This window comes from Chaetodon trifascialis, chromosome 17 (genome assembly GCF_039877785.1).
Source record: "Chaetodon trifascialis isolate fChaTrf1 chromosome 17, fChaTrf1.hap1, whole genome shotgun sequence".
Lineage (NCBI taxonomy): Eukaryota > Metazoa > Chordata > Actinopteri > Chaetodontiformes > Chaetodontidae > Chaetodon > Chaetodon trifascialis.
In genome coordinates, this window is record NC_092072.1 from 7,105,298 (window position 1) to 7,131,923 (window position 26,626).

General features: G+C 43.9%; 2 protein-coding genes across 2 annotated transcripts; both read left to right on the forward strand.

Annotated features, from left to right (window-relative positions):
* Positions 1-137: 137 nt before the first annotated feature.
* Positions 138-14,792, forward strand: skic2 (SKI2 subunit of superkiller complex). Its single transcript, XM_070984017.1, has 29 exons — positions 138-232; positions 626-744; positions 1,545-1,666; positions 1,906-2,023; positions 2,267-2,381; positions 2,487-2,561; positions 2,661-2,714; positions 2,802-2,965; positions 3,680-3,835; positions 4,042-4,187; positions 5,368-5,514; positions 5,604-5,688; positions 5,789-5,895; positions 6,022-6,168; positions 6,280-6,373; positions 6,458-6,670; positions 7,006-7,116; positions 7,203-7,314; positions 7,457-7,575; positions 8,172-8,303; positions 8,444-8,581; positions 8,676-8,780; positions 9,242-9,377; positions 9,512-9,638; positions 10,346-10,556; positions 11,520-11,630; positions 12,455-12,673; positions 13,251-13,391; positions 14,352-14,792. The coding sequence occupies exons 1-29, from the start codon at positions 220-222 to the stop codon at positions 14,550-14,552; spliced, it is 3,738 nt and encodes a 1,245-aa protein (XP_070840118.1). The 5' UTR covers positions 138-219; the 3' UTR covers positions 14,553-14,792.
* Positions 14,793-14,952: 160 nt separating this feature from the next.
* prrt1 (proline-rich transmembrane protein 1) lies at positions 14,953-25,261 on the forward strand. The gene is made up of 4 exons (XM_070984643.1): positions 14,953-15,433; positions 18,748-19,085; positions 20,342-20,533; positions 21,919-25,261. Exons 1-4 carry the CDS (start codon positions 15,415-15,417, stop codon positions 22,093-22,095), a joined length of 726 nt encoding a protein of 241 aa, XP_070840744.1. The 5' UTR covers positions 14,953-15,414; the 3' UTR covers positions 22,096-25,261.
* Positions 25,262-26,626: the final 1,365 nt, after the last annotated feature.

Sequence of the window (26,626 nt, forward strand, 5' to 3'; positions counted from 1 at the left end):
ACAGCAAAGCACACAAAACGATATCCGTCCGGAATATAACAGCTGGCTGTATATTGCAGACAGCTTTGTGAAAATTGATAACACGTTTGCACTTTCGTTTTTAGTTATTTATTTATTTGTAGACTCGATTAGTAGCCACTTCCGCTTTGGCAACTTCCGAGGCGACATCAGTAACTACTAGTTAGTGGCAACTTTTAGCTTCCTCTTGCTGGTGGGGACATGGACAGAATAAGTAAGTTGTGACTTATTAAATGTCAGATCATGTTAGACATGTGTAATTTAAACGCGTTTCGTCCTGCTAACATGCCTCGCGTTTTTTAGCTTGTGTGATGATGTGGCTAACAGTGTAAGTTAGCCACCTTGCTGTCAATCAGTGCTCCACTCTGCAGCCTCGGGCGTTACAGCTTTAATATTTATCTAATTAACCAGTGGCTGTAAAATGTCTATATACTCTTTCTTGAACACATACAGACAGTTCAAGTGTTATGTTCGCAGTAGCGTTCATATAGGGCGCATCTTCCTGGCTGCGCCCTGCATGCATGTGGACTAGCAGTTGGACTTAATGTGTTTCTTTAGTCCATGCATTCTCTTTGTGTCTATTGTTGTCTCTCCTTCATCTCTGCAGATGTGCCCCCCGCGGGCCCCATGGACCTGCCGCTGTCCCTGCTGGAGATGGGATGCTCTGGCAGGTTTGAGCTCATCACACATCCCCTCCCTGGCCAGCCTTTACCCCCACAGAGCACGGTCAGTATAGCGCAGGATGACTGTGTACATTTACCCCTGTACTGCACTTAAGCATACCTTAGATGCACATACTTATGCTGCTGTATACTTTTACTCAACTACATGTCAGGTGGAAATATGGTGCTTTTTACTACATTTATCTGAAAGCTGTACTTACTCTTCCAAAACATATGATAAGCTCATAAAATCATTTTTATATATATTCAACTATCCAACATTATGCAACGTAGCCAACATTGCAGTGTTGTGACCAACAATGTTAAAATGCTGATTACACATTAAAACATCTGCATTAATGATCCAACAATATAACAGCATTCACAGAGGACTTTTTTTCAGCTTAGCAACTACTTTGATAATGCTTCTGTATGTTTACTTACATAAGTTTTTTCAGTGCTGGACTTTTACTTGTAATGAAGTATTTTTCACCTTGTTGCATTGTTTTACTTAAGTAAAGCATCTGAATACTTCTTCCACCTACAGTCTGTGGGTCAAAACTGTACATTACTTATATGATTATTGCTGTTATTAAATAACCAATATGTGACTACACTTGTGATTATAAATAAATGTGTTTGCATGTTATAAAATGACTGTAACATCTCTCCAGATATGCATTTGTTGTTCACAAATGTCTTATTTCAGTTTGAGTTGTATTATTTTTGTGACATTTGTAGGTAAATAGATAGCAGATAGTTGACAATCAAGGGGAATTAATGTGTGATGTGGGATTTAATAGTTGCATGGTACGCCTCTGCTGGCTCAGATGATCTGATCTGATCTTATGTTTCCCTCCTCAGCTCCCCCATGGGCTTCCACCCACCAGCCTGAGCCTGGAGACAGAAGTGGAGAAACAGTTTTTACAGGACCCTTCCTGGCTTCCTATACACGACACAGACTTTGCCTTCCAGAAGTTTCTCAAGTACGTGTTCCTGTAAACAATCTTATTATTGCTAGTTGAAAAATAAACAGTAGTTTGAGAATATGCGCCATGTTCAAACAACAGTAACAGTGACCAATCCTGAGCAGATAAAGTTAAGATTTTCATCACATTATGAGAATTACGTTAAATCAGACATTGTGCCTGACTTTTTAACATGTTACATAGGATTTCTTTTATATCAGAAGAAGTTGAAACCGTTGTTTTGTCGTCTTCACCAGAGTGACGCAGAGAGAAGTTAATGTCAACTCTCTCCTCAACTGCACTCCGTCTGCGCTTCACTCTGGTCTCTCTGTGGTCAGAGATCCAACCACAGGGATGCTGCTGGACTTCACAGAGGTAGCCCACAAACAGCAACACTTCTGATAATTGATTAATCATTTTAGTCATTTATGAAGTAAAAATTACAGAAGCTTTCTCGTTCCAGCTTCTCAAATGTGTTTGCTTTTCTTAAAAATGAATTCCAATATGTGAACTTACTTTTTCAATCAGAATACTGAAGCACCTGTGGTGTCACATTAAACAAACTGAAGATTAATTCAGATACTTCTTGGTCTGTTTTTGTCTTAAATCGACCTTCAGGTGTTACTGGAGAACACTGGCCTGTCTGCAAAGAACTCGCTTTCCTTTCAGCGCCAGCCCGGACCTCCTTCAGAGAGCCTTAGAGGAAGCAACACCAACTACCCCTTCCTCCCAGGTGAGCTCCGTTTGAGTCAAAGATTTTTTCCTCCATAACTTACAAAGTCTTCCTTTAGTTGAGATGTTTGCAAATGATAAATGTATCTGAAATATTTGTTCACAGGAGGAATGGAGGAGCTCAGTCTGGACCAAATCAAGAAGAAGTCAGAGCTGGAGGAGGATGTAGACTTTGAGAAAGGTGATTTTTAAATTTTGACCTGCAGTGTAAAAAAAATGGTTAGACTTCTGCTGTTATTTCAACTCTTCGTGGTTTAATTTCTCATTTTTTTCCTCATAGAGTTACTTAGAGTCCCACCTGGACTCAAAGCCGGGATGGACTTCACTGACAACGGTTAGATATCATCCTTTCCAATTCAAGACATCCTGCAGGAGTTGAATGATATGTTTTTAAATAATTTTCTCCTTTTGTATCCTGAAGATGCCAAAGTGGCAAAGGCAGAGGTCAACCTCATGTCCCTCCTGTCCACGCTGGATGACATCACTGAGTGGCAACCTGAGGAAGAGGAGAAAGAGGAAGGCAAAGGAAGGGAAGAAGCTCCCAAGCTCCCCAGAACAAACAGCCTTGAAGACCTGGGCATCAAGGTACTGCAGTTTGTTTGCTTGGTTTTGTTGTCACTGTAGAAGTGGAGGGAAATTACAGTTCAGTTATGTGTTATATTACTTAAATTGAACAGTTTTGAAATGAGATGTGGATACATGGAGGATTAATAGCTGTGATTAACTGCATGTCATCGCAGACTGTTGAGACTGTAAAGGTGACATATTAGTCATAAATGCACCAAAGAAAGATGAAAATATTTTCCATAAAAACACTGAAGATAAAACAGATTATAGGCTGGAAACTGTGTGGATAAATCTCAACGTAAAGATATTTGCAGTTTACAGATTGACAAATTTTAGCTTGAGCGTACAGACTGAGGGCAGAGACAACAAGGAGTTTTTAACTGCTTATAAAACAGGCTTAATATAATACTGACGACTTTAGCAAGATCAGGATGTTTACATGTGGCGTTGGAAACACTACCACTTTTGTCCACAGGGGTCGCCAATATCAACACAACGTAAAAGTTCCTTGTAGTTGCCTTAAGAAAATCTAATTTATCAGGATGTGTCCGCTTGATGTTGATTCTTGGATGTTTGCGTGATGAGATTCACTGCAGGCATCATTCACAATGTAACGCAGTCCTTCCTTTTTCAAACTGCAGTAATACTTTAATAGACACAACCCAAACTCCAACTGTGCCTCTGGCTAAACGTTAACTGCGCTGAAATCTGGTTCTCCTCCTCTTTCCTCAGGATGCTGTGTCATCCTCGTCTCCCCCAGGGAAAGGAAAAGACGGGAAAACAAAGACAAACGAGAACCCAGAAGAAAATAAGAAATGGGCCATCCCTGTCAACGTAACTTCGCCCTGTGATGACTTCTATAAACGCATCCCCAACCCAGCTTTCAAGGTGGGTAATCTAGCAATCATCCAAAAATATGATATAGTGTCTGTGCCTTTGTATATATGCAGTCTTCAAAATGTCACACTTCCCTCCCTGTTTATTTGCTGCCTCTGTGTTTCTCTGTATGATGAATCATCTTATGAAAATCACGTTGCTCATTGGCTGAGCATCCTGTGATAACTGATCTGTGTGTCTGCCCTCCTCTGCTCCAGTGGCCGTTTGATCTGGATGTTTTCCAGAAACAGGCTGTGCTGCGACTGGAGGCTCACGACTCCGTGTTTGTAGCCGCACACACATCAGCTGGCAAAACAGTGGTGGCCGAATACGCCATCGCCCTCTCCCAGAAGCACATGACAAGGTGCGTAATTGTTGGTACAAATCAATTTCCTTGGCCCTCGCTATGTGTCCAGGTGCAGCAGGCTAAACGCACTTCCAGGCTGACTTTTGAGGTTTTAACTGGAGGCAACTGTGATAAAACACAACTAATTCAGTGAGAACCTAAGATGAGAGGACACAGTCAAGGGAGATGTTGCAAAAATCAATTAATACAGAACAATACAGTTTTTTGGAATCAGAGTCTGACATCAGCACTTATGATAAAAGCCCACAGGTAAAACTACAACAAGGACAGTTAGAGATAAAAGATGTCTGCCAGTATTTGCTTGCTCACAGATGTCAGAGAAATGTCCGCGGCACTCTGCCAGCAGGGTTACTATCGCAACACGATGTTTAACTGAGTGTCAGTCAATAAAATTAAAGTCTGTGTAGACTTTTTGCGTGGGTTTAGCATCAGGCAATCCTGGTTAAAATGAGCTTTTTTATATTTGTATGTATCTGCTGCAGTGTTGGGGGGTGCTGTGGCACCTGTAACCACGCCCCATAGTGATGTCACAGTGTACTGACACACCCTTGAGTACACGTCTGCATCACGGCAGCGCAGTGAGAAGTTTGTTGATTTTCAGGGGGTGTTGCACTGCTCTTTAAGATCAGCGTGGTTTATTTAAAGGACTGAAGTGAATGTGTGTCCACGTAGCTCATGAGGATTTTTGGATATCTCAGGGTATTGTGGTTGAGTCATTTAGGGGTGAGGGCAAAGCATTTTTTAGCATAATCCAGTTTGTTTTGAAAGGGATTTAAAGATCTTTGGGGATTTTCTGAAGTCACAGAGGAGCAGGCAATCATCCGACATGTCAAAAACCATGAAAATGGACTAATTAGAGATATGATGTGAGGCCCGTGTGCCCACACCTGCAGGGGAAGTGCGCTTCAACGCTCGAGACATCTTCAACTTTTGCAACAGCTTGTTTTCTTTCAAGGTCTGATGAAGGCGTGAACAACCTCAGCTCATTAAAATCATGTCTGTGCTGCATGTCCATCACCCTGAAGTGCCTCAGATGTCTCTTCAAGCCATTTTCTACATAGATACACATGAGGAATGTAGCCTGTTGTTTTCTTCGTCTTCTGTGTTTATTTTCTGCATGTGCATATCATGTTCTGACTCTCTCTTTCTCTCTCTCTCTAATCTGGTGTTTGGACAGGACCATCTACACCTCTCCTATCAAAGCCTTGTCCAATCAGAAGTTCAGAGACTTTAAGAACACCTTTGGAGACGTTGGACTCCTGACGGGCGACGTCCAGATCAGTCCTGAATCCTCATGTCTCATCATGACCACTGAGATCCTCAGGTACTTGAGCTGTATGTAGTGAATGCTAAATTCATGTTTTTGATGAAAAAGAAAGAGCTCTCAGATGTCTCGCTCTTGCGCTCTTTCAGGTCCATGCTTTACAACGGGTCAGAGGTCATCAGAGACTTGGAGTGGGTGATCTTTGACGAGGTCCACTACATCAACGACGCCGAGGTCCGGAGCTGCTTTCTGTGTCTTTCATTTGGCTAATTGACTGCTGGAAGTCGAGATTAACGGCTTCCCTCTCCTCTGCCATCCCTTTGTTTTTCCTCAGAGAGGGGTTGTGTGGGAGGAGGTTTTGATTATGCTTCCCGATCACGTCAGTATCATTCTGCTTAGCGCCACGGTGCCAAACGCTCTGGAGTTCAGCGAGTGGATCGGGTAGGTGCGCCACATCGGCTGAATATTAGAGAGCCTCTTGTGGTAGCGTTTGACAAAATAGCATTTAATATTTATTGCATTTTTAGTATCTTTTCCCACTCTCCCCCATCAATTTTTTATTCCTAGTCGTATAAAGAAGAGGCACATTTACGTGATCAGCACAATGAAGAGACCTGTGCCTTTGGAGCATCATCTGTACACAGGAAACAGCACCAAGACTCAGAAAGAGATGTTCCTGCTGGTGGATGCAGCGGGAAACTTCCTCACTAAAGGGTACAGCTTTTGTCTCCTGTGCAGCAGCGCGGTGCTTCTGCACATGGTTGTTATTTTAGTCACAAAGAAAGATATTGAAGTGGTTGCTCATAAAGGAAGTTTGTTGTTCAGGTACTATGCAGCTGTTGATGCCAAGAAGGAGCGCACCAGCAAGCACGCCCAGTCATTTGGCACGAAACATACTCACAACACCACAGCTAGTCAGGTGATTCCCTCCCTTCCCCCTCTGTCACCTCACCGCCTTTTTGGCTTTGCTCTAACAGCATCCTCATGCTCCGTGTTCCCCCAGGACCGAGCGGTGTGGCTCACTCTGCTGCACTACCTGTCCCAGCGGCAGCAGACGCCGGTGGTTGCGTTCACCTTCTCTCGGACGCGCTGCGACGAGAACGCCCGCTCGCTGGACTCCATGGACATGACCACCTCCGTAGAGAAGGCCGAGATCCACTCATTCTTCCAGAAGAGCCTGAGCCGCCTCCGAGGAGGAGACCGACAGCTTCCTCAGGTACAGAACGGTCAGCTCAGCCTGTCAGGTTTCTCCCCTCAGGGTTTTATTAGAGAAAGACAGCCTGAGGTACTATGTATTGATCACAAAGTCTTTACCAACCTGGACCTGCGTGTGCCGCCAGAGTGCAAACTGTGGTTTAAAGCTGCACTAATCAATAATTTGTAGTATAAATGGATTAAATTACTGCGTGTAATGTGAAAGGTGTTGCTCATGTGGCATTTCAGTCTCCTTCAGCTCATTGTTTTGGTTTTCTGACATGCACCTTTAACTGTTTTGGTTCACTCTCACATTTTTTATCATCTTTTTAATCATCTTAAAAATGCCGTGTTTAGATCTTGCTCATGAGGGACCTGCTGAAGAGGGGAATAGCAGTCCATCATAGCGGGATCCTGCCAATCCTGAAGGAGGTCACCGAGATGCTCTTCTCTCGAGGTCTCGTGAAGGTGAGTCAGAGGAGAGAAGATGTCAAATACCAGCAGTTTTTAAGATGGTTTAAACAAAACTCCTGCATCTTCCCTTCATCTCCCAGGTGCTGTTCGCCACTGAGACGTTTGCCATGGGAGTGAACATGCCTGCCAGGACCGTGGTGTTCGACAGCATCAGGAAACACGACGGGACCGGCTTCAGAAATCTGCTGCCAGGTTCGGCGCTCTCCGTCTCTTCTCCGCGTCTCTTTCATCTGAGGCGGCTTTTATTATGCTCTTTCATCTCCGACGGTGAACTGCAGTTGAAGAAAACAGCAGTATTTTCAGATCTCTTTTATGTTTTGAACGGTACCCTCAGGTGAGTACATTCAGATGGCGGGCAGAGCAGGCAGGAGAGGCCTGGACGCCACCGGCACCGTCATCATTCTGTGTAAAGCCGGAGTGCACGAGATGGCAGACCTGCATGTCATGATGCTGGTGAGGCCCTCCATGTTTCAATGCTTGCCACATGGGTGTACATATATTTCAGTTAGCGTGGCGCTAAATCTGCTTCTGCAGGTTTCTGGTCAACGTTGCAAAATCTGTATAATCTCTGAAAGCAGAGCTCAGCCTCCTGTTTGTTTTGGCCGTGCTTCAAGGAAGGTGTTGCTGGGTTATTCATTTAACATTTAATTACACAGTTGAGTGGGTTATTTTAATTTGCTTTCCCTCTGTGCCAGTTTGGAGAGGACTGTTTGGATTTCAATGTTCTCTTCAACTTTATCTCTGGCAGGATCTTTATCCTCCCGACTAAACGTACAAACTGTGCAGATGTGTAGGTTGGGTTTTCTGCTGCGCTTTCATTTTAGAGGAATGTTTACATTGCATTGAATATAAAGGGAATTTTGTTTAGCCTTTGATTATGCACACATTACACACCAGCAAGAAAAGTACCTGAAAAATAAATGAAGTCTGGTTGATGTTCAATATAGTTTTCTTTTTGTGGGTAAATCCCAGAAAAATGATATAATATAGCCAAGTCTTAGTTTTGCCCTGACTTTCCTCTCAATGATCCTCCTCTCGGTCTGGCTCAGGGTAAACCGACCATCCTCCAGTCCCAGTTCAGACTCACCTACACTATGATCCTCAACCTGCTGCGAGTCGAAGCCCTCCGTGTGACCGACATGATGAGGAGGAGCTTTTCTGAGAACCACAGGGACACTCAGGTAAGGTATACATACATACATACAGCTTTTTTCACATTTGTTCCTCTGAAATGTCCTCAGTCTTCTCTCTCACATCCTCCCTCAGTCAGATGTGTCATAAAATCTCCCCATTTCCTCTCCTCCTCTTCCTCCTGCTGTAGGCCCACGAGAAGAGGATCGGCCAGCTGAGGCAGACGCTGTCCTCTCTGCCTCCTCTGGACACAGAGGGCCAGCTGTCCGACCTGTTGCCTTACTACCACACCATGACGGAGCTGCGAACCACCACCGAGGCCCTCCAGGTATAAAACGCACACACACACACACACACAGCGAAGATCAAACTCATCCCGCTTTGATCCTGCAGCATTTCCTCCCTGCTGTCTCCGGTTTCAGCGTGCTATCCTGGAGTCTGTCAACGGGCTGAAAGCTCTGTCTGTGGGCCGAGTGGTGGTGGTGAACAACAAACAGCATCTCAACGCCCTGGGAGTCATCCTACAGGTAGTGTGTTTGACGAGGAGTGTGTTTGTGTGTGTGTGTGTTGGAACAGTAGCAGCAGATGAAGACATAAAGACTCAGCGGGGAAACTGGGCTCACAGTGGCTGCATGAATACCAATAAAACAATACTTAAGGGTGCAATATGTACTAACTGGCAACCTGTTGAAGGTCAGACCAAACAAATAAGGGCCAGAGTACCAGAGTAACCTCTAACTGCTGCTCATTGTACTCCTTTCTGTTGCCATCTTTGGCTGTAGCTACTAGCCGCCGTTAGCTCAGCTAGCAGGCAGCTAGCCTTGCACAACATAGCCAGATCAGGATCCAACGCAGCCTCAGAGAGCGAAACCGGACAAACACATGGAGCAAACATGCAAACTCCACGCAGAAAGGCCAGGTTGGGTTCGAGCCCAGGGGCTTTGAGGCGACAGCGCTTGTTCCTACCCCTGTCTTCTCTCCACGGCAGGTGTCCAATGACTCGGTGAACCGCACCTTCACATCTCTCATCATCTGTGAGAAGGGCAACGAGGAAGGGGAGGGAAAAGGCAACAGCAGTGACGCTTTCCCTCACCTCTACAACACAGCTCTCTTCATACCGGAAGGTTTGTTGATGGAAAAGCGGACAAACAGACTGATGCTGACACAAACACTCACATACTTTTTCTCATTATTTGTACACATTCACTAAAACCACCCACAAACATTTACATTTCACCGATTTCTGTGTTTTCGTCAGGCCCTTGCAGCCACACGGTGCAGAAGTTGAAGCTTCAGGACATCTCAGCCATCACACTGAAAACCCTCAAAGTGATTCCAGACAGGATCATCGACAACTACAACAAGAGGCAACAGCCGCGATTCAGGTGTGTGTGAGTCAGCTTGGATGATGGTTATGGAGCGGGTCCTAATTGTTGCCTCTCTAACCTGTAAAGGCTGGACCTCGCACTGTGTTATGTGTTCTCAGGACCCCATAATTTTGTCCCAAAAAACAAATTTAACATTTGCAGTTCTGTTGCTCTGCTGCATATTTGAGAAGCTAAATTTAAAGGTGCCCTGTGGGGTTTTTGACCACTGGTGGCGCTATGGAACCTATATGTTAATACTGGATGGGTTGGAGGTGGGTGAAGTAATACATCAAGGAGGAAAACATAAATAAATTTTCTTTGTTTGTGCATGGTTTTAGCCTCGTTTTTCATCTCCCCATGAAGAGAGACCCCGTGCTCATTCACACACGAGGCACAGCAGCGAATCTTCATTGATTATTTAAATTGCTGGAGTAAAGCAGCCATCATCCAGATAAATCCTGAGCTCCATCAGAGCTGTCTAACAACATTTATGTCAGAAGCTGAAAGTTTAAATCTGTGTCCTCTGGAGAGTGTCCTCTGTCCTGTCAAAAGTAGAACCACAGATTTTAGTTTGGCTGCTTAAATGTCCTCCGATAGTTGCTGCAGTGACATTACCATGTGCGTGGAAACTTTGGATTACTGAAAGCAGCCTCTCTGATCATTACACAAAAATCTCCCTTGCTCTCCTCTTTCCCTTTGTCTCCTTCCCCCCTCTGGCCCTTCAGGCACGACCCTCCCGGCCAAGCCATCTCCACAGCGACCCAGGAGCTCCTGCGGTTGGCTGAGGCCAGCCCCGGCGGCATACCGAACCTGGACCCCGTGAACGACCTCCAGCTGAAGAGCGTGGACGTGGTGGAGGACTCCATGAGGCTGCGCGTGCTGCAAGACAGCCTGAGAGAGTTCAACTGCATCCACTCGCCCACGTTCGCAGAGCAGGTGTGTGTGTGTGTGTGTGTGTGTGTGTGTATTTGTGTATTTGTGTGTGTGTGTGTGTCTGTGTGTCTGTGTGTCTGTGTGTCTGTGTGTCTGTGTGTCTGTGTGTGTGTTGTTGGTTGATGTGTTTAATCACTGAGGCAGTCCTTGAAGAGAGCGCTCTCCTTAAGTTCTTTGTGGGAGTTATTTATATTTCTGAGTTGATGCAGATGGATGATGAGGCAAGTGTTTTATTTGACTGTTTGTTAATAAAGACATCAAATTCTTTTGTGCAGCAATTGCATATTTATGCAGCTAATTAGCATCGTACCCTTACATAAGACACTTACTTTGCAATTGGCCCCCTTTGATGCCTCCTCTCATTTCTTTCTTTTCATTCCAGCATCAGCTTCCTTTTATCCCTCCATCATTCCTCCTCGAGTTTCACGATAATAGCATCAAGATTTCTGCTTTTGTGTTGTGTATCCTGTCTTCCTGGCAGCCTTGGAGGAGATAAGATGCGCAAATCGGAGCCGGCTGTTTCTATAATTACCCGTATAGGCTCATAGCTGCAGCTCATCGCTGTCTCACGGGCGCAGCGTGTCATTCAAGCCGTCTCATGCACGCACGCAAGCGCTGTCACTGCTTTGCAAGATAACAAGCTCTTACTTGCATTATCAATGTAGATTCACGCTTCCTTGTGTCTTTATGCGGCATTGTGGGTGTTATAAAGCAGTGTTTGCTCTGCAATGCAAGCTGTTAATGTACAGTAATTGGCCTCGGTGGGTTTACGTAACAGATTCAGAGAGACAGTCCTCTGTGCTGTCAGTGAGAGTACGACAGGCAGCGTTTTCCTCTCTGTCACAATGTTGTGTGTTTTTGTTTTTTTGTTATGCTGAAATCAGGTCAAGTACTGCAGTTCTGCTGTTGTATACTCAAGTAACCACTGGGTGTGCATGTGTGTGTGCATGTGTGCGTGTGTTTCAGTTTGCTCGGGTTAAGGAGAGGATGAGTGTGCAGGAGGAGCTGGACAGGCTGCTGTTCCTGGTGTCGGACCAGTCCCTGTCTCTGCTGCCTGAGTACCACCAGAGGATCAAGGTTTGGATCCGACGTTTGACTCGCTGTCCTGACCCGTGTCTGTCAGGGCGAGTTTATTTTTCAGAATAAGGTCACTTCAGTCCTGCAGAGTCAGATTCATTTATTTGAAGTGAAATCTCTGACCTGAGTCATTATCTCTGAGACGGCTAATACTCATTTTAGTTCTGTTTTAGAGGATTCACATTTACATTTCGGCCCGTAGCAAATCCTCACATTTGACAAGCTGGAACTTGTGAATATTTTGCATTTTTGCTTGACAAATGACTTAAATTAACAGTCGATTTTCAAAATTGTCGTCAATGAATTTTTCGTTGATCGATGGATCAAACAGCCAATTATCGATTAAATTTTTCAGTAGGAGCTGCTGGAGATTAAAGAAGTTTGCATGTTCAGTTAATATGTTTGCAAACAAAACTAAGAGTGTAAAGCTATGCTAGCAGCTATGCTAACATTTAGCAGGTATAATGTTTGCCATCATAATCTAGAATGTTAGCATATTTAATAGCACAGTACAGTTGAGTATGATGGGGATGTCATTAGTTTTGCAGGTATTTGATCAACGTATTGGGCTAATTTGACCTGATGATGGCGCTACATGAAGAGTGAAGGCTTCCCTGAAATTATTACAGTTCACTCTAAAAGGGACATGAATGTGTTTAAAAAACATTTGCTGAATATTATTTGGATTATATGATATTTCAGTCTAGAGGTGGTGGGCCAACCATCACCAGAGCCTGCCAGCATGGCTAAGAGCTAACTTCTAGGATTTCTAGGATTATAAGAATGTTAGGGATTTAAACTGAGTCACTGCTGGTCTGTCTCAGGTGCTCCAGTCCCTCCAGTACGTTGATGCTGGCGGCGCGGTGCAGCTGAAAGGCCGCGTGGCTTGTCAGATCAGCAGCCACGAGCTGCTGCTGACCGAGCTGCTGTTCGAGAACGTCCTGAGCCCGCTGGCGCCTGAGGAGAGCGCCGCCCTGCTGTCCTGCTTGGTCTTCACACAGAACACGCAGGTGGAGCCGCACATTACCAACACGCTGCAGGAGGTAAGGAGGAAGTTTCTTTTTTTCGAGGAGGTTTATTCTGGCTTACATCTCATGAAAAGCTCCGATATTAAAGCGACAGTGGGCGTGCGTGCGCTGACATCCTGTACAGACTTTGCCTCCTCCGTGGGTGACTCACTCACTCACATTATATTACATTGTTCTTGTGCAGATCTGATGCGTAACATCCTCGCCCTGCAGAAAGGACGACAAGGGCACATCACCTGACTCCCCCCAGTCTCTCACTCACTCATTAATTCACTCTCATGGCTGTCTCTGTCAAATACTCCTCTTTATGTCCGTGTGTGCTCTGATCTGCCCCCGATACACCAAAGTGCTTTATGAGCGCCTGAATTAGTGATGACCTGAGCTCTGTAGACCTGCGACAGGAGAGCAGACAAGCCAGGCTACGGTCCGTGAAACAGATTTCTTGGACGTAAATGACAAGGCCTCAATGTTAACACCAAGAGGGCAAAGAGCGATGCATTTAAGGGCTGCTTGTAAAACTAAAATCTCTGCTTTTCACGCTTAACTTACTCTTTCCCCTCTGCTCATGCACATCTCTCTCTTTTTCTTTCAGGGCATCAATCGGGTGCTGTCAGTGGCCCAGCGTATCGGAGAGCTGCAGAGGGATTGTGGGATACCACAGACAGCTGAGGAGTTTGTTAGCCAGTTCAAGTTTGGCCTGACGGAAGTGGTGTACTGCTGGGCCCGAGGCATGGTGAGCTTTAACTCTCATACTGTTGATTCTGAGCCCGGGATTAACATGCAGTCTGTATCCAAATGAGAAAAAATCATGTTAAAGGGGAACTCTGTATTATCTGTACTATGTTTAACCTTGAGATCCTTACATTTAGCAAGTTTTTCCCTTGTGAAGAAAAGGCAAACCACATTGTACTGAAGACAAAATTTTTGAATGCCACAGATTCCCTTAAATCAGCGGCACGGTGACGCAGCAGGTAGTGCACGTGCCTCACAGCAAGAAGGTCGCCGGGTTGATCCCCGGGTCAGGCGGGGCCTTTCTGTGTGAAGTTTGCATGTTCTTCCCGTGCATGCGTGGGTTCTCTCCGGGCACTCCGGCTTCCTCCCACAGACCAAAAACATGCTCATTAGGTTAATTGGTGACTCTAAATTGTCCTTAGGTGTGAGTGTGAGCGTGAATGGTTGTCTGAATATGTTGCCCTGCGATGGGCTGGCGACCGGTTCAGGGTGTACCCCACCTTTCGCCCAATGACAGCTGGGATAGGCTCCAGTCCCCCCGCAACCCTGAAAGGGATAGTTGGGTATGGATGGATGGAGATTCCCTTAAATCACTCGTAGTTGCCACTAAAGGATGAATTCAGCATGAAGCCCATTGTTTTGAGTAGCGGGTGCATCATTTGTCTTTTTCCCTTTCTGTGAATCCTCTCGAGTCCTGTCAGGTTTATCTGGAGCCACAGGACGTCTGTGTATCTCTTCGCTGTCACACAGTCGTCATTTATCGTCCCGTATGGATCTCACAGCTTGTGCAGAATCTAATTATGAATTTATTGTTATCTTAAATGGTTTCATTACTGTGTGTTTCTCTCTGAACGTGTGCTACTGTGCTTACTGTACCCGCTTGGGTTGCTTCATCCACCTCCTCACCATGTCACATCTCGCCCCATCCCTCCTCTGTCTCGCTCCTGCCGTCCCATCGCAGCCGTTCGCAGAGATCGCCCAGCTGACGGACGTCCAGGAGGGCACGGTGGTGCGCTGCATCCAGCGCCTGGACGAGGTGCTGAAGGAGGTGCGGCAGGCCGCCCGCATCGTGGGAGACTCCGTGCTGGGGAGCAAAATGGAGAAGGCCTCGCTGGCCATCCGCAGGGACATTGTCTTCACCGCCTCCCTCTACACCCACTGAGAGGTGGAGGGCGAACGATGCCTGCAGCCAAGTGTTTTCTTTGTGTGAAAGGTGTGAGAGAGACGGAGATGTATGGGGGAGGTGAAGAGACGCTGTATGTGCCTACAAAACATGTTGCTGTTTACACGAAAATTCCTGATCAGGAAGACGGGAATTATTTTAACCAACAGACCAAACTGAGCAGGAGTGAGCATGAGATCTGTAATTTATTGTACAGTAATAAAATCTGTATCCCAGAAACATGATGCAGTGTCCTTTTTTTCTGATGTTTGCAGGAATTCAAATCATTTTCTGTGTGTATCATAAACAGTCGATTCTCCAGGCTTTCTCACATCCTGGTAACAAACTCCTCATGGGAATAGAAAAAAAAGGAAATATCATGTGAGGACAGCGTGCGTGAGAGGGAAAGCTGAGGTGGTGAAACGTCACGCAAGGAAAGACATGCGTGGCTCTTTGTTGGGCTGTGATGGGATGTTCCAGCGCGGTGCGTGAGCGGTCCCCCAGTCCGGGCTGTCGCTTTAAGACAACGATAGCTTTGTGTCTGATTAATTCAATGTACAGTGACGCGTTAGTGGAGAAACCTTATTAGACATCCAGCCACACAGAGAGGCAGAGGAGGGGAGGACTGCTGCACAGAGCTGCGCGCTGGCGGTGAGCTGCCTCCACTTTTTAATAATAAAACAGCTGAAGTTATTGTCAGTGGGTGTATTGAAAGATGAAGACATCTTGAGGATGGGTTGCACACGTTTGGAGTAAAAGTCCGCATCATCGCGCACGAAAGGAGCGATTCCCCCCACCCCCCCACCCCCAGCACCACCAGTTCAAATACATCCGATCAAAGGAGGACGGAAGATCGGGAAACATGTCGTCGGAAAAACACGGTGAGCTGTTTTTAATTGTGTTAAATGTGTTAACTGGCAGCCTCACTGAGCCACTTGTCAGCCCCCCCCCCCCGCAGAGGTGTGACAGTTTGGTTATTTTTGAAGGTCTGCTTGATCCGCGGGTACATATCAGGCTGATGAGATCTTTTTTTTTTCTGTCATCTGCATCTCCATCCGCTGCTGAGCTGCACGGCGCTGCTTCTATAGGATGATGCACCGCTGTGTGGGTGCAGCCTGGGGGGGGGGGGGGGGCACCACAGGGCCTCACGTTATAGCCATGGTGCTCAATAGAGAGTTTAAAGCGACGCTATCAGACTTTATGTGATTCTATTTTTATTTTATCTTTTGTCAGGATTCTAATTAGCATGTGCTTAAAAACGAAGACTTCCTGTGTTACTCGTACATGAATGTGCTTTATTCTCTGCTGGAGTCACAGTTATTTTTCCTCTCCTCTGTGTGCCTCATTATCATCATTACGCACAGGCCTACGTGCATCTCTCCTGACTATAGACATCAGTGTGGGTGTCCTTTGCGCGTGCACGGCTGCACTTGCGCGCGTGTTAACAGCCTTAATTAATAATCCTCAACGTCTGGTGCACAAAAAAAAAGACCTTTTGTCTCGTCTTTCCGGCTTTTTCCTCCATTCTTTTGGGATGTTAAATACTGATACTAATACAGTACTAATACTAATACTGCTGAAATACTGCTGGAGCTCAAAGCCCCGGAGAGCCGCAGCTGTACAGTGAGCACATCAAGGAATAAAGGTCACCATGAAACGCATGAAGTTGCCTCTGATGCTGTAAAGGGAGGCTGCAGTCTGGGCTGTAAATGTGACACTTGTTCGTTCGCTGTGTGGCCCATGATCCAGAGACCTGCGATGTTATCAGTGAGGGTGCAGCAGGTGAGGCTCTACAGGGAAATCACACCTTGCAAACACACTGAGAGGGACATTGGTCCATGTAAATTCAGCAGTGCTCAGTCTTAAAAATATATGATAATAAACTTTAGATATTATTTCAAAGTCATGACACCAGCAGGATTAATTCTAACTATCCCACAAAGGGCCCTCGTATCGCTAAAAACAGGCACTAGTGTCTTGACTTAAATATTTTATACTGCTCTTTGTTATGTAATTATCCATAATCAGGGAGCTGTTTTTGCAGTCCAAGCCTTACTTAATTAGATAAGTGTTATCAGCATAATTCTCTTAAAGAATCAAAAGTAAAGTAGTCATTGTGCAGTAAAGTCAGTGTTTTAGTGTCACACATGGTGTTTGTGGATTAATATCACTGCTGTGTTAACGTGTATGTTGTATTTTACTGCTGTCACTGTTTAAGGTTGAGCTCTTTTTAGCTGCTTTATATGCTTTTGGTTTGTTTTATCTGCGGCAATGCATCATATTCTATAACATCAGCGTCGCAGTCCAGTGAGAACCGCGTATCTCTACAGTTTACAACTAAACCAACAGAGTTTTTAGTCTCAGTTGAAGAAGAAGGAGAATCCTTCAGTTTACACTGAACATTCAAAATGACCACATTTTGGAAGGAAGGGTATGAAAAGGTGTAATCTGAACAGTGACTAAAGCTGTCAGACAAATGGAGTGGAGTATAAAGTTGAATAAGATGGAAGTTAAGTACAGGTACCCTAAAAATGTACTTAGTTACATCACACCACAGTACACGTGTGTGTAGTAACATGTGGGCTACGTCACTTTCAGGTGAGAGCTACAGTATAGCATTACGTTTCTGTGCGAACAAACACAGTAGTTTTCATTTGTTTTGGTAAATGTCAGTATTTTAAATTTGCTTTGTGAATATTCAGTTACATGATGAATGTTGATGTCTTTATTGGGAAATAAACTAAATTAAAAAGTGTTGAAATTTGATAGAAATCATCAACAACTTTGATTAGTAATTCATTGAAAGCAGTTAACAGTTAATGTGGAAACTTCCCCAGCTGATTTCTCACATGGTGACAATATTTTTTTTTTTTTTGTATTACAAGTTTTCTGAAATTTAGGTTTAAATTTTTCATTTTTAATTAATTATCTTCTGATTTACATTTCCAGAACAAAAATCTGAACGAAGATAAAACCTAAATGTGTATTTTGGATGTTTTCTTTCCACTGTTGTCTGACAGAAGTCAAGTTTTGGAGGCGAAACAGCCCAAATTCTCAGAATTGACCATGAAAAAACTCCCCTTCACATGTTAAAACAGTGAGTGAAAGCTTCTGAAATGTGCAGCTGAGCATAAACCAGCTGTTCTAGTCTTAAAAGCATTAAATAGAGGAGAAATTAATTATTGAATTAATTTTGCTACTTATTAATGAGACCTCCTTCCATTTAACTCTGGCAGTTACATAAAGAACCGCAGACCTACAGCCCGGCTTTCACCCTCCGCCTCTCTAGCTTTTCTTCTCTCAGTTCTGTCTTGACAGATTTTTAAATGGACAAACACAGACATGTTTCTCCCTCTGCCAGGCTGCTCGTCACGTCTCGTCATGACCTTTTAAAGGTGTCCCTTCCCTCGCGCTCGCACTCGCTCCTCTCCCCTCTGTCTGTTTCTGGTCCACTTCCTGCTTGTGACAGGGTTTGGGGTCTGTTACGTAAAGCCGGTCCCCGAGCAGGAGTCGTCATCCCTCATCGCTCGCGCAGCTCCGCTCTCGCTCCTCTGTCCTATCAAACGCTCACTCCTCCGTCCTCACCTCCATCTATATCCATCTCTCTCCCTCATGTCCCTGTCAAAATGGATTACCGCACCCTCGGACGCTTCCCCACCGTGAAAACACGACACCCCGTCAAGTCTTTTTCAACGTTAAGCGAACGCAAAGGGAGCAGAGGTGTGAGCATGAAATGTTCAGACGTCCAAAAGCAGACGGACGCTTCAGGCAGACAGAACATCAGAGGAGGCTCTTCATCTCAGAAATGGCACGTTTCTGACAGCCAGTAAACACTGGTTTTGAAATTAGAAGGAGAGAAAAATGTCTTTCTTCTTTGGAGGTCAAAGTGTCAATCACTGTCATCATTAGCACAAAGACCAAGCAGGTTTTCTGTCTTTGTGGCTGCTTTTGGAGCTGTGTTCTCTGTAATTGTTTCTCCCTCCTCAACAGTGAGATAAGACATTCAACACGCCGACAAATGTGCTGTAACGGTGCTCGAGTTAGATAACAGGCCCTCAGTCTGACATCCATTTCTTTTATCGTTCTTCCTCTGCTTTTCTATTTGTGACTCCTCTCCTACCTGCTTTTTTCTTATCTTTCCTCCTCCTCCTCCTCCTTCTTCTTCTTCTTCTTCTTCTTCTTCTTCATCTCTCAGGTCTCGATGACTCTGGCCGTCAGACCATGCAGCCTCCTCCGTACCTCCCCGGCCCGCAAGACCCCAACGTGCCCCAACACCCCAACATGCAGCCTGCACCGGGCACCCAACCCAACTACCCTCCTCCGCCTCCTCCCCCAGGCTCAGAGGGATATCTCCAAGAAACCCAGTTCCACTGCGGCCCGCTGGGACCCCAGGGGGCCCCGCAGGGTTACACAGTCCAGACCCAGGCCCCCGGAGGCACCTTGCCTCACCCCCCTGTAGGATACCTCCATCCGGGCTACCCGCTTCAGCTGCAGCCCTGCACAGCTTACGTTCCTGTCTACCCCATGGCATCGGTGAGTCACAGACAAGTAAAGTGCTTTTTAAAGATTTCACAGGTCTGGCATCAGGCTGCTGCAGAATTACACCAGACTCTGTTCAAAATTCAGCACATTTATTCTCTCCACCTCATAACACGGATAATAGTTCTTATGCTTTCCGTCCGGAAACATAGTTTACTCATATTTTACTAGGAAGTTTCTTGTGATTGTGGATGAATTAAAGGAACAATAAAGACAGTGTTTTGTTTCCTCAGTTTGTAATAAGGATTGATTTCTGGAGAAACCGCCTTAATAATTTTATCTGCATTGTGACAATTAATATACCATTAATCATTAGTCATTCTCTCCAGGAAATCATCTCATGAATTATTTGAAAGTTCTGAGAAAAATTACCGAGCTGTAAAATGAAGTGTTCCCTCGATTTTGTGTCTTCTAAATTATACATTTGTTCAAGTTAGCATGTTGTTAGAGATCAAGCTTTTATCTCACAGGCATGAAAGTTGACAGCAGCCAGAGCTTCTCTTACGATTTCAGACATCTTTCAGCTCATTATTCATGATGAGAGTTAGATGAGAGTTCAAAATAAAAATGTTTGCAGCAATGTTTGACACAGCTAACTTGGTTTCTGTTGATTTTATTCATTTATTTGGTTATTTTTGTCAGTGCAGACAGATACAAAAGCATGCAGCACAATATTCAGTGAATTGACTGATCACTCATATCATTTGCTTTTATAAAAACTACATTTATATTGCATTAAATAACTTGTGTCTGCATTGTTTCTTTGGGTGTGCAGTTTTCTGGCTGGTAACAGAGTTGATCAGTGATTAAGCAGATTGTGAATCAATGCTCAAGATCATTATTAGGAACTTCATTGCTGACTTTTAATAAAATAAATATTTAGAATTAGTGCAGTGTCTAATTTATGTTCGTGTCGCTGCGTTCTTGCATGCAAGAATACAGGGGCGAGAATTTAATGCAAGGAAAACATTATGAAGAGCCACATCGGCGCTGCATCGCGCTACTCTTGCAGGCTAGCTGCAATCTCACAAATAAATCATCGTTTTGTTAAGACATCTCCTGCCTCGCTGCTGCTAAAGCTGAGCCATGCAAGACTCTTTAATGCATGAAAATGTAAAAGTGTCCTCTTTGACTGTCACCTTGTTCCGGTGTCTTTTGAGTGGAGAGTGCTTTGTAAGCTGCTCTACATCAGCTCGAATGTTTTAGAAAGCTTGCACTTAACCTCTGTTTTCTTCTCTTCCTCCGCTCAGGGTCAGCCCTATATGCCAGCCGGGGGAGGCCACCCAGGGATCCCACCGGGCCAGATTCATCCCATGCAAATGCCACCCAGCATTACCCTAATGGACCGTCGACCGCCACACGACTACCTGCCCATCGCCGTGCTCACCACCGTCTGCTGCTTCTGGCCGACAGGCATCATTGCGATCATCAAAGCAGTGCAGGTTGATGGCACATCTTTTGATCCTTGAGTTGTATTAACATAATGACGCCTTCACTGGGGACTTGGCAATGTAATTGCATCCTAAAGTCATTTTCCCCATCACTTTATCTTCAGAAATGTACTTGCCTTTTAGAAAGACACTGTGATAAAGAGTATGCAGACAAGTGAGATACTATGAATTGCACTTATTTCAGTCACATTAAGACCTTGTAGTTACAAGTGGGGATGATGGTTTTTAGTCATGCTAGTTGCATGGCTGCAAGGAAGGCAAGTTGTTCAGTCCAGACTGAAATAGCTCAACAGCTGCTGAGATTAGATGGTGACGTTCAGGATCTCCAGATGATGACTCCCCTGACTTTTCCTCTTGTGTCAGCAGGAGGTGGAATTTGTATTTTTGAGTGAAAAGTCTCGACAACGTTTGGATGAATTGCCATAAAATTTGGTCCACACATTCATGTCTCCCTCGGGATGAATTGTAATAATCGTCCACTTTTCATTAAGTGCCTGCAAAAATTCATTTTTCAAACCGTGGCTTTTGTCCAAACATCTGCGAGACAAAGCACCTTCCCATCAGCCTCAGTTGCAGGTCTGCTTTGTCTTGCTTTGCTAAGCATGCTAACATGTTAAACTAAGATGTAGGACATGATGAAGAGCGTCGTCATTGTGAGCATATTGTCATGGTGACATTGGCAATTAGCTCAAAGCACCAGTGAAGCCTCACAGAGCTGCTAGCATGGATATAGATGACGCATTATCACATAGATCTTGCTGGCATATGGTGTTAATGCAACGCTTTTTCCAACAAAATTCATATTGTGGGTAACAAAATGCTTTTCCTGCTCAAAATTAGCTTGAAAATTGGAGCAATGTCGTCTACTGCATATGACCTCTGCATTAAAAGTCGCAGTTTGCTCTTTTACCTTTCAAGATGCCTTCTAACATACAAGTTAAATTGAGTGTGATGCTGCAAATGTAAAGGCTCAGTCTGGTGGCTCTCAGACCTCATGATGCCTGTTGTTTGCCTCTATAACGGCAGGCCATGCTGACCAACATGCACATGACAGACCACATTACGTAACTGCACCATTGTCGGTGCAACGGGATAGAATGGATTTTTTCCTCTGGGCCTGCTCAGCTGGCTTTGAGTTGAGCTGAGCTGACAAGGCATGGACCCACCGGTCTGAGCTGTATATGTTGTTATGGTGTGTTAATGTTGTGCGGAGTGGCCTCTTTCTGCACATTCAGGCTGTGCTGCAGTGAAATCGATCCATTCATGGTGTTTTAGACTCTCTCCTGCTCCCACTCATGCATCTTCTTGTTATATAACATTTATTCTAATTTCTCCTCTCTCCCACACACCCATCCCCTCCCTCCTGCATCACTTAGGTGCGCACGGCGATAGCCAGAGGGGACATGGTGACGGCGGAAATAGCATCCCGCGAGGCGCGCAACTTCTCCTTCATCAGCCTGGCTGTTGGCATCGCCTCCATTGTGCTGTGCACCATCCTCACCGTGGTAGTCATCATCGCCTCGCAGCACCACGATGACGACTGGGAGCCATAACTCCACGCAGCGTCAGACAGATGGGAAATCATGGCATATATTAGCTAGCTAACTACTCTCAATCGTTTGGAGGAAATAGGAGCACTGAACATGCACACAAACTGCTACCGCATTGCTGGCCCTCTGTGTACAGCTACACACACACACACACACACACACAGCTCTGATCTAACCCGCTGCCAACAAACACACACCGATGACCAAAAACAACCAATCACAGCCGATGTTCAAATGCCAAATACAAGCAGCTGTCAAATGAGGTCCAGTATTGCTGTTAGCACAGCGACCGCTTAATATTTACACTCAGATATGAGCTGCAAGAGGGAAACAAAGCTCCTTGCATTAACAATTCATTTGACACTGATTAATTCATACGGATGCTGCAGTTAGATGAGAGGATAGGTCACTGTGTCTCAGTTTTACATATTCCAACAAAACCTTCTAAATGGGTCCACGCAGAGTTATTTTTAGGATAGTTAAACGCACATTTTAATCTTACGTACAAGTATACACGTGTTTTCTTCTTTAAAAACAACAAAAAAAAGTGCCATGTTGAAAGCGTGTTCATTTACAGACTAGTATTATTGCTGATACGCTCGGACAGACTGATTCAGTGTTAGAGGGGGTGATCAATAGACATTTAACACACCAAATGGAGACTGGACTGACAGTGTCTAATGTAACCAAACAGAGTATTTATTTCAGATTGGTTGTGCGTATGTTACGTGGACATTTTAGTCGGATGAGATGATACATAACTTATGGATTATATGTTTGTTAATTTATTTGGAATCTCTTATTTATTAATTTATTCAATATCTACCCATGCATTGACTGTGTCTGCTATAATTTACAGTATATCACAAGTTTAATGCAGCTATGTGACACTTTGAAATTGGCTTAAATTTGATATCCGACGACGATGATTTTGCACTTTTTAGTGGGAGGATGACGCAGCTGCTTACATTCATTGTTCTTATAGTGCATGATGAATATAAATTTAAGCTAACATGCAAAAATAGCTTGTCTCCCAGCTGTTGGTGGGAACATTTCCTAAAATGTAAAAGTGTGTGGTACAGTATTTTTCAAAATGTCAAACAAGCTATCGTCTAAACAAGAAACGGAGACAGTTTAGATGATTTGAATCATAGGTTTGCAAATATTGTTTTTGCAGGTATTTTAGAAGTGTTCTGGCCTATTTGTGTTGCACATCTCTTAGCTATTTAATCAATCAGACTTTGTATATGAAACTTTAGTGCAACGTTAGACTTATAAGGCAACATAACCCTGCATGTCATCCTCAGTTTGTTTCCATTTGTCTTAAATATTGCGGCTAGACGTGCAGCTGTGAGCTCCTGTAACGCTGTTTCACAATGAGTCAGGGTCAACCCGACATGGTTTCCATAATGTAGCGTAGCTCTGAGCAGCAGGCGTGCTGTTGTTTGTAAGAGCTGTAACATTACAATATGAACTATCATGTGACGTTATGGGAGAACTGAAAATGAATGTTTTCAATAGGAGAGAGAGGGACAATATTACTGCCTGTATTGTAGCACTTTCCGCTCTATGAAATCTTTCCTCCGGTCCCCTTCCTCTCTCTTTTTATCTTTCCCCACATGAGTTATTGGACCTATTGATATTTCCCTTCTTCTTCCTCCTTTCCTGTGTTGGTCCCTGTGATGATGATATTTTTAAAAGAATTATACAGAGATATTAAAAATTATGAAACTTGTGTTTGTTGACAATGAACACGAAAAGAGACTATAAATACAGCTCTGTAGTTTATATATTATTATTAATATTATTATTACATTTGATTATCACTAATGTATAATATTAACTACATTTAACGCATCTGGGCCTGTATTTATCAAACTTTACCAAAATTAAAAAGCTGAATTGGCGATAAAAAGAAGTTCTGTGCTGAGTCTAAACAGTAAGACACATTTACCAGTGACTTATTCCCATTTACAGAGAGCCACTTTTCAGAAAATCTCTCCAGTGATCAGGGGATTAATTACATTCATGTTCAGAGCAGGAACAGCCAATCAGATACAGGGTCTTACTCAGCAAATGCCTTATTGTTTAATTATTTAAAAAAACATAATGCAGGAGCGATAAATAAAAGGATAAAACTAGTGTGTGCCTCAGATAACATATTATTTACTAAAATTAGAGTTATCTAAAACAACAAGATCAGGCTTAAAGCAATACTTTTTGAAGAGTTAGATGAAAAGATTGATACCGCTCTTATGTCTGTGCACTAAATATTAAGCTACAGCCAGAGGATGTTAGCTTAGCTTAGCACAAAGACTGGACACAGGGCAACAGCTAGCATTGTTCTGTCCAAAGATGATAAAATCTTCCTCTCAGCAGCTCTTAAATGTCGTTTGATTTTTGTATGTATTTAATAACGAGAAATAATATGTTAATTTGTAAGCTTTGTGGGTGCTAGTAGGTTGATTTTATTACATTTGGACAAAGCCAGGCTAGCTGTTTCCCCCTGTTGCTAAGCTATGCTAACTAGCTTCTTGTTATTTCATATTTACTACGCGATATGAGTGCGATATCAAACTAACTCTCGGCAAGAAAGCATAAATAAGCAGCATAAATAAGTGTACTTTTCAAAATGTCAAATCATTCCTCTAAGTCAGTGAGTAAAAGTGAAGGTTTTTACTTTTAAAGAACAGAGATTTGATAAATCCAGGCCCTGCCCTTATATGATTGACAGTGATATTTCAGTGTATACAGAGTTGATGAAGCTCAGTGCTGTTTAGTATTATTATTGTACAGAAGGCTCTTGCAGTGAGTGTGTGTCTACTGAATAGAGTCACTCCCAGCATATCTAGTTTATACAGAGTTTATAGGCTATATCTCCCTCTGTGCTTTCTGATAGGACTCTTTTGCTCTCAGCAACGTGAATCGTAGCTGTTTACCACATAGCTGGGAGATGCGTTCCTCACTTTCTTTTCATTCTTTTGTTTTTGAGCTTGTAAATGCGATGGGTTGCTTGTTCAAGGAGCCAAAAATTACCTGTGTACATGTGGTTCTCTTGGGGTTTATTACTATAATTATGTTCATGGCTGTGTTGCACTTGCACTGGTTGTTTTCTGACTTCCGCTGTTTGAGTAATGAATAAAAGAATAATTTTGGGTTGTGAACGGTACGTCGGCTGAGGCAGCGTCTCGTTCTTCAGGTCTGTTTTTCACCTCTCTGTCTCTCCATCCTCTCAGTCTCTCTGTGGCCTTTCCTCTCTCCCCTCATCACTAAGGTGCTATTTATAGTTGCCCTGGTTTTCTCCCTCTCTGTCTCTCTTTTTCCTCCCTCTGTCAGAACATGAACTACAGTATCTCTCGCTATCACTGTCTTGTGTTTAATCACATGAGGTCTTGCAGGTTTGGGTTTTACAGCTGCTCATTTTTCTGCATTATGGTGGCAATTGTTTCCCTGCATCATCTGCATGCCTGCCACATAAAAATAAGCACGCCTTCCCATGCAGGCAAAACCAAATTTAAGCACACTACAACATATTGTATAGATAAAATAATTAGATTTCACCATGAAGCTGGCCGTTAATGGCTTGACTGGATTGCTGTGAAATTTTGCACAAAAATTAAAGTTCCCTAAAGGATTAATAACAATATCTTTGGTGATCCACTAGCTTTTCATCTCGCGCCACCATCAGGTCCAAATTTGTCCTATACTTCTGACTGAATACCAGCAAAACATTCCCTCAGCCGCTGTAATTAGTATGAAAAGAAGTCCCTTAATGCATCCAAGGGTAAACCTCATACCTGCTAAACATGAGCATGTTAGCATTGTCACCGTGAGCATGTTAGCTTGCTGATGTTAGCATTTAGCCCAAGGCAGCACTGTAGCCAAGCACAGAGCTGCTAGCACGGCCATAATTGTAGCTTGTTTTGTTGTCTAATCATATCCCTTATTTCTCTCTCCTATTTTTGCTGTGGTTTCATGCCATCATTATGGTTTCCCTTTAACTAAAATCCATCAAACCTGCAATAACTATTTTTTGTTTTATGTGTTTTGTTGTTTTGGCCACTTGTGGGCAGCAGAAACAAGGTGTGAGCACTGCACTGACATATCAGCACCTTTCAAGCTGATCTTGTCGAACAGCTGCAGTCATGGCACAACATTATCATCCATTTTGAGTCATATATCTGCCCACCTGATGGATTCAAGTCCAATATTCACTCTATTTTAGCTCTCCTTTTGGTCTCCACCAGCTCCTGAGGGAAATATCTTCGTCATTGGCGGCTAAATGCTCCATTATGTTCACCAGCTAGTACTAACTGTATCTGACATTTGGTGCTGCACAGGTATTGTACAGTGACTGCGCCTGAAAACAACACTATGAGAGCAGTGAGAGTGAACCAAAACAGTAGAGTATTGGGCCAAAACAGCTAAATGATGAGCTAAAATTCACTGTAAAGCTCCTTAAAGCTGAGGTGAGCTGCAGATTCAGGAGTTTCATCACTGTGAGTGAACCCCTTTCACACTGTCACACTGTTTC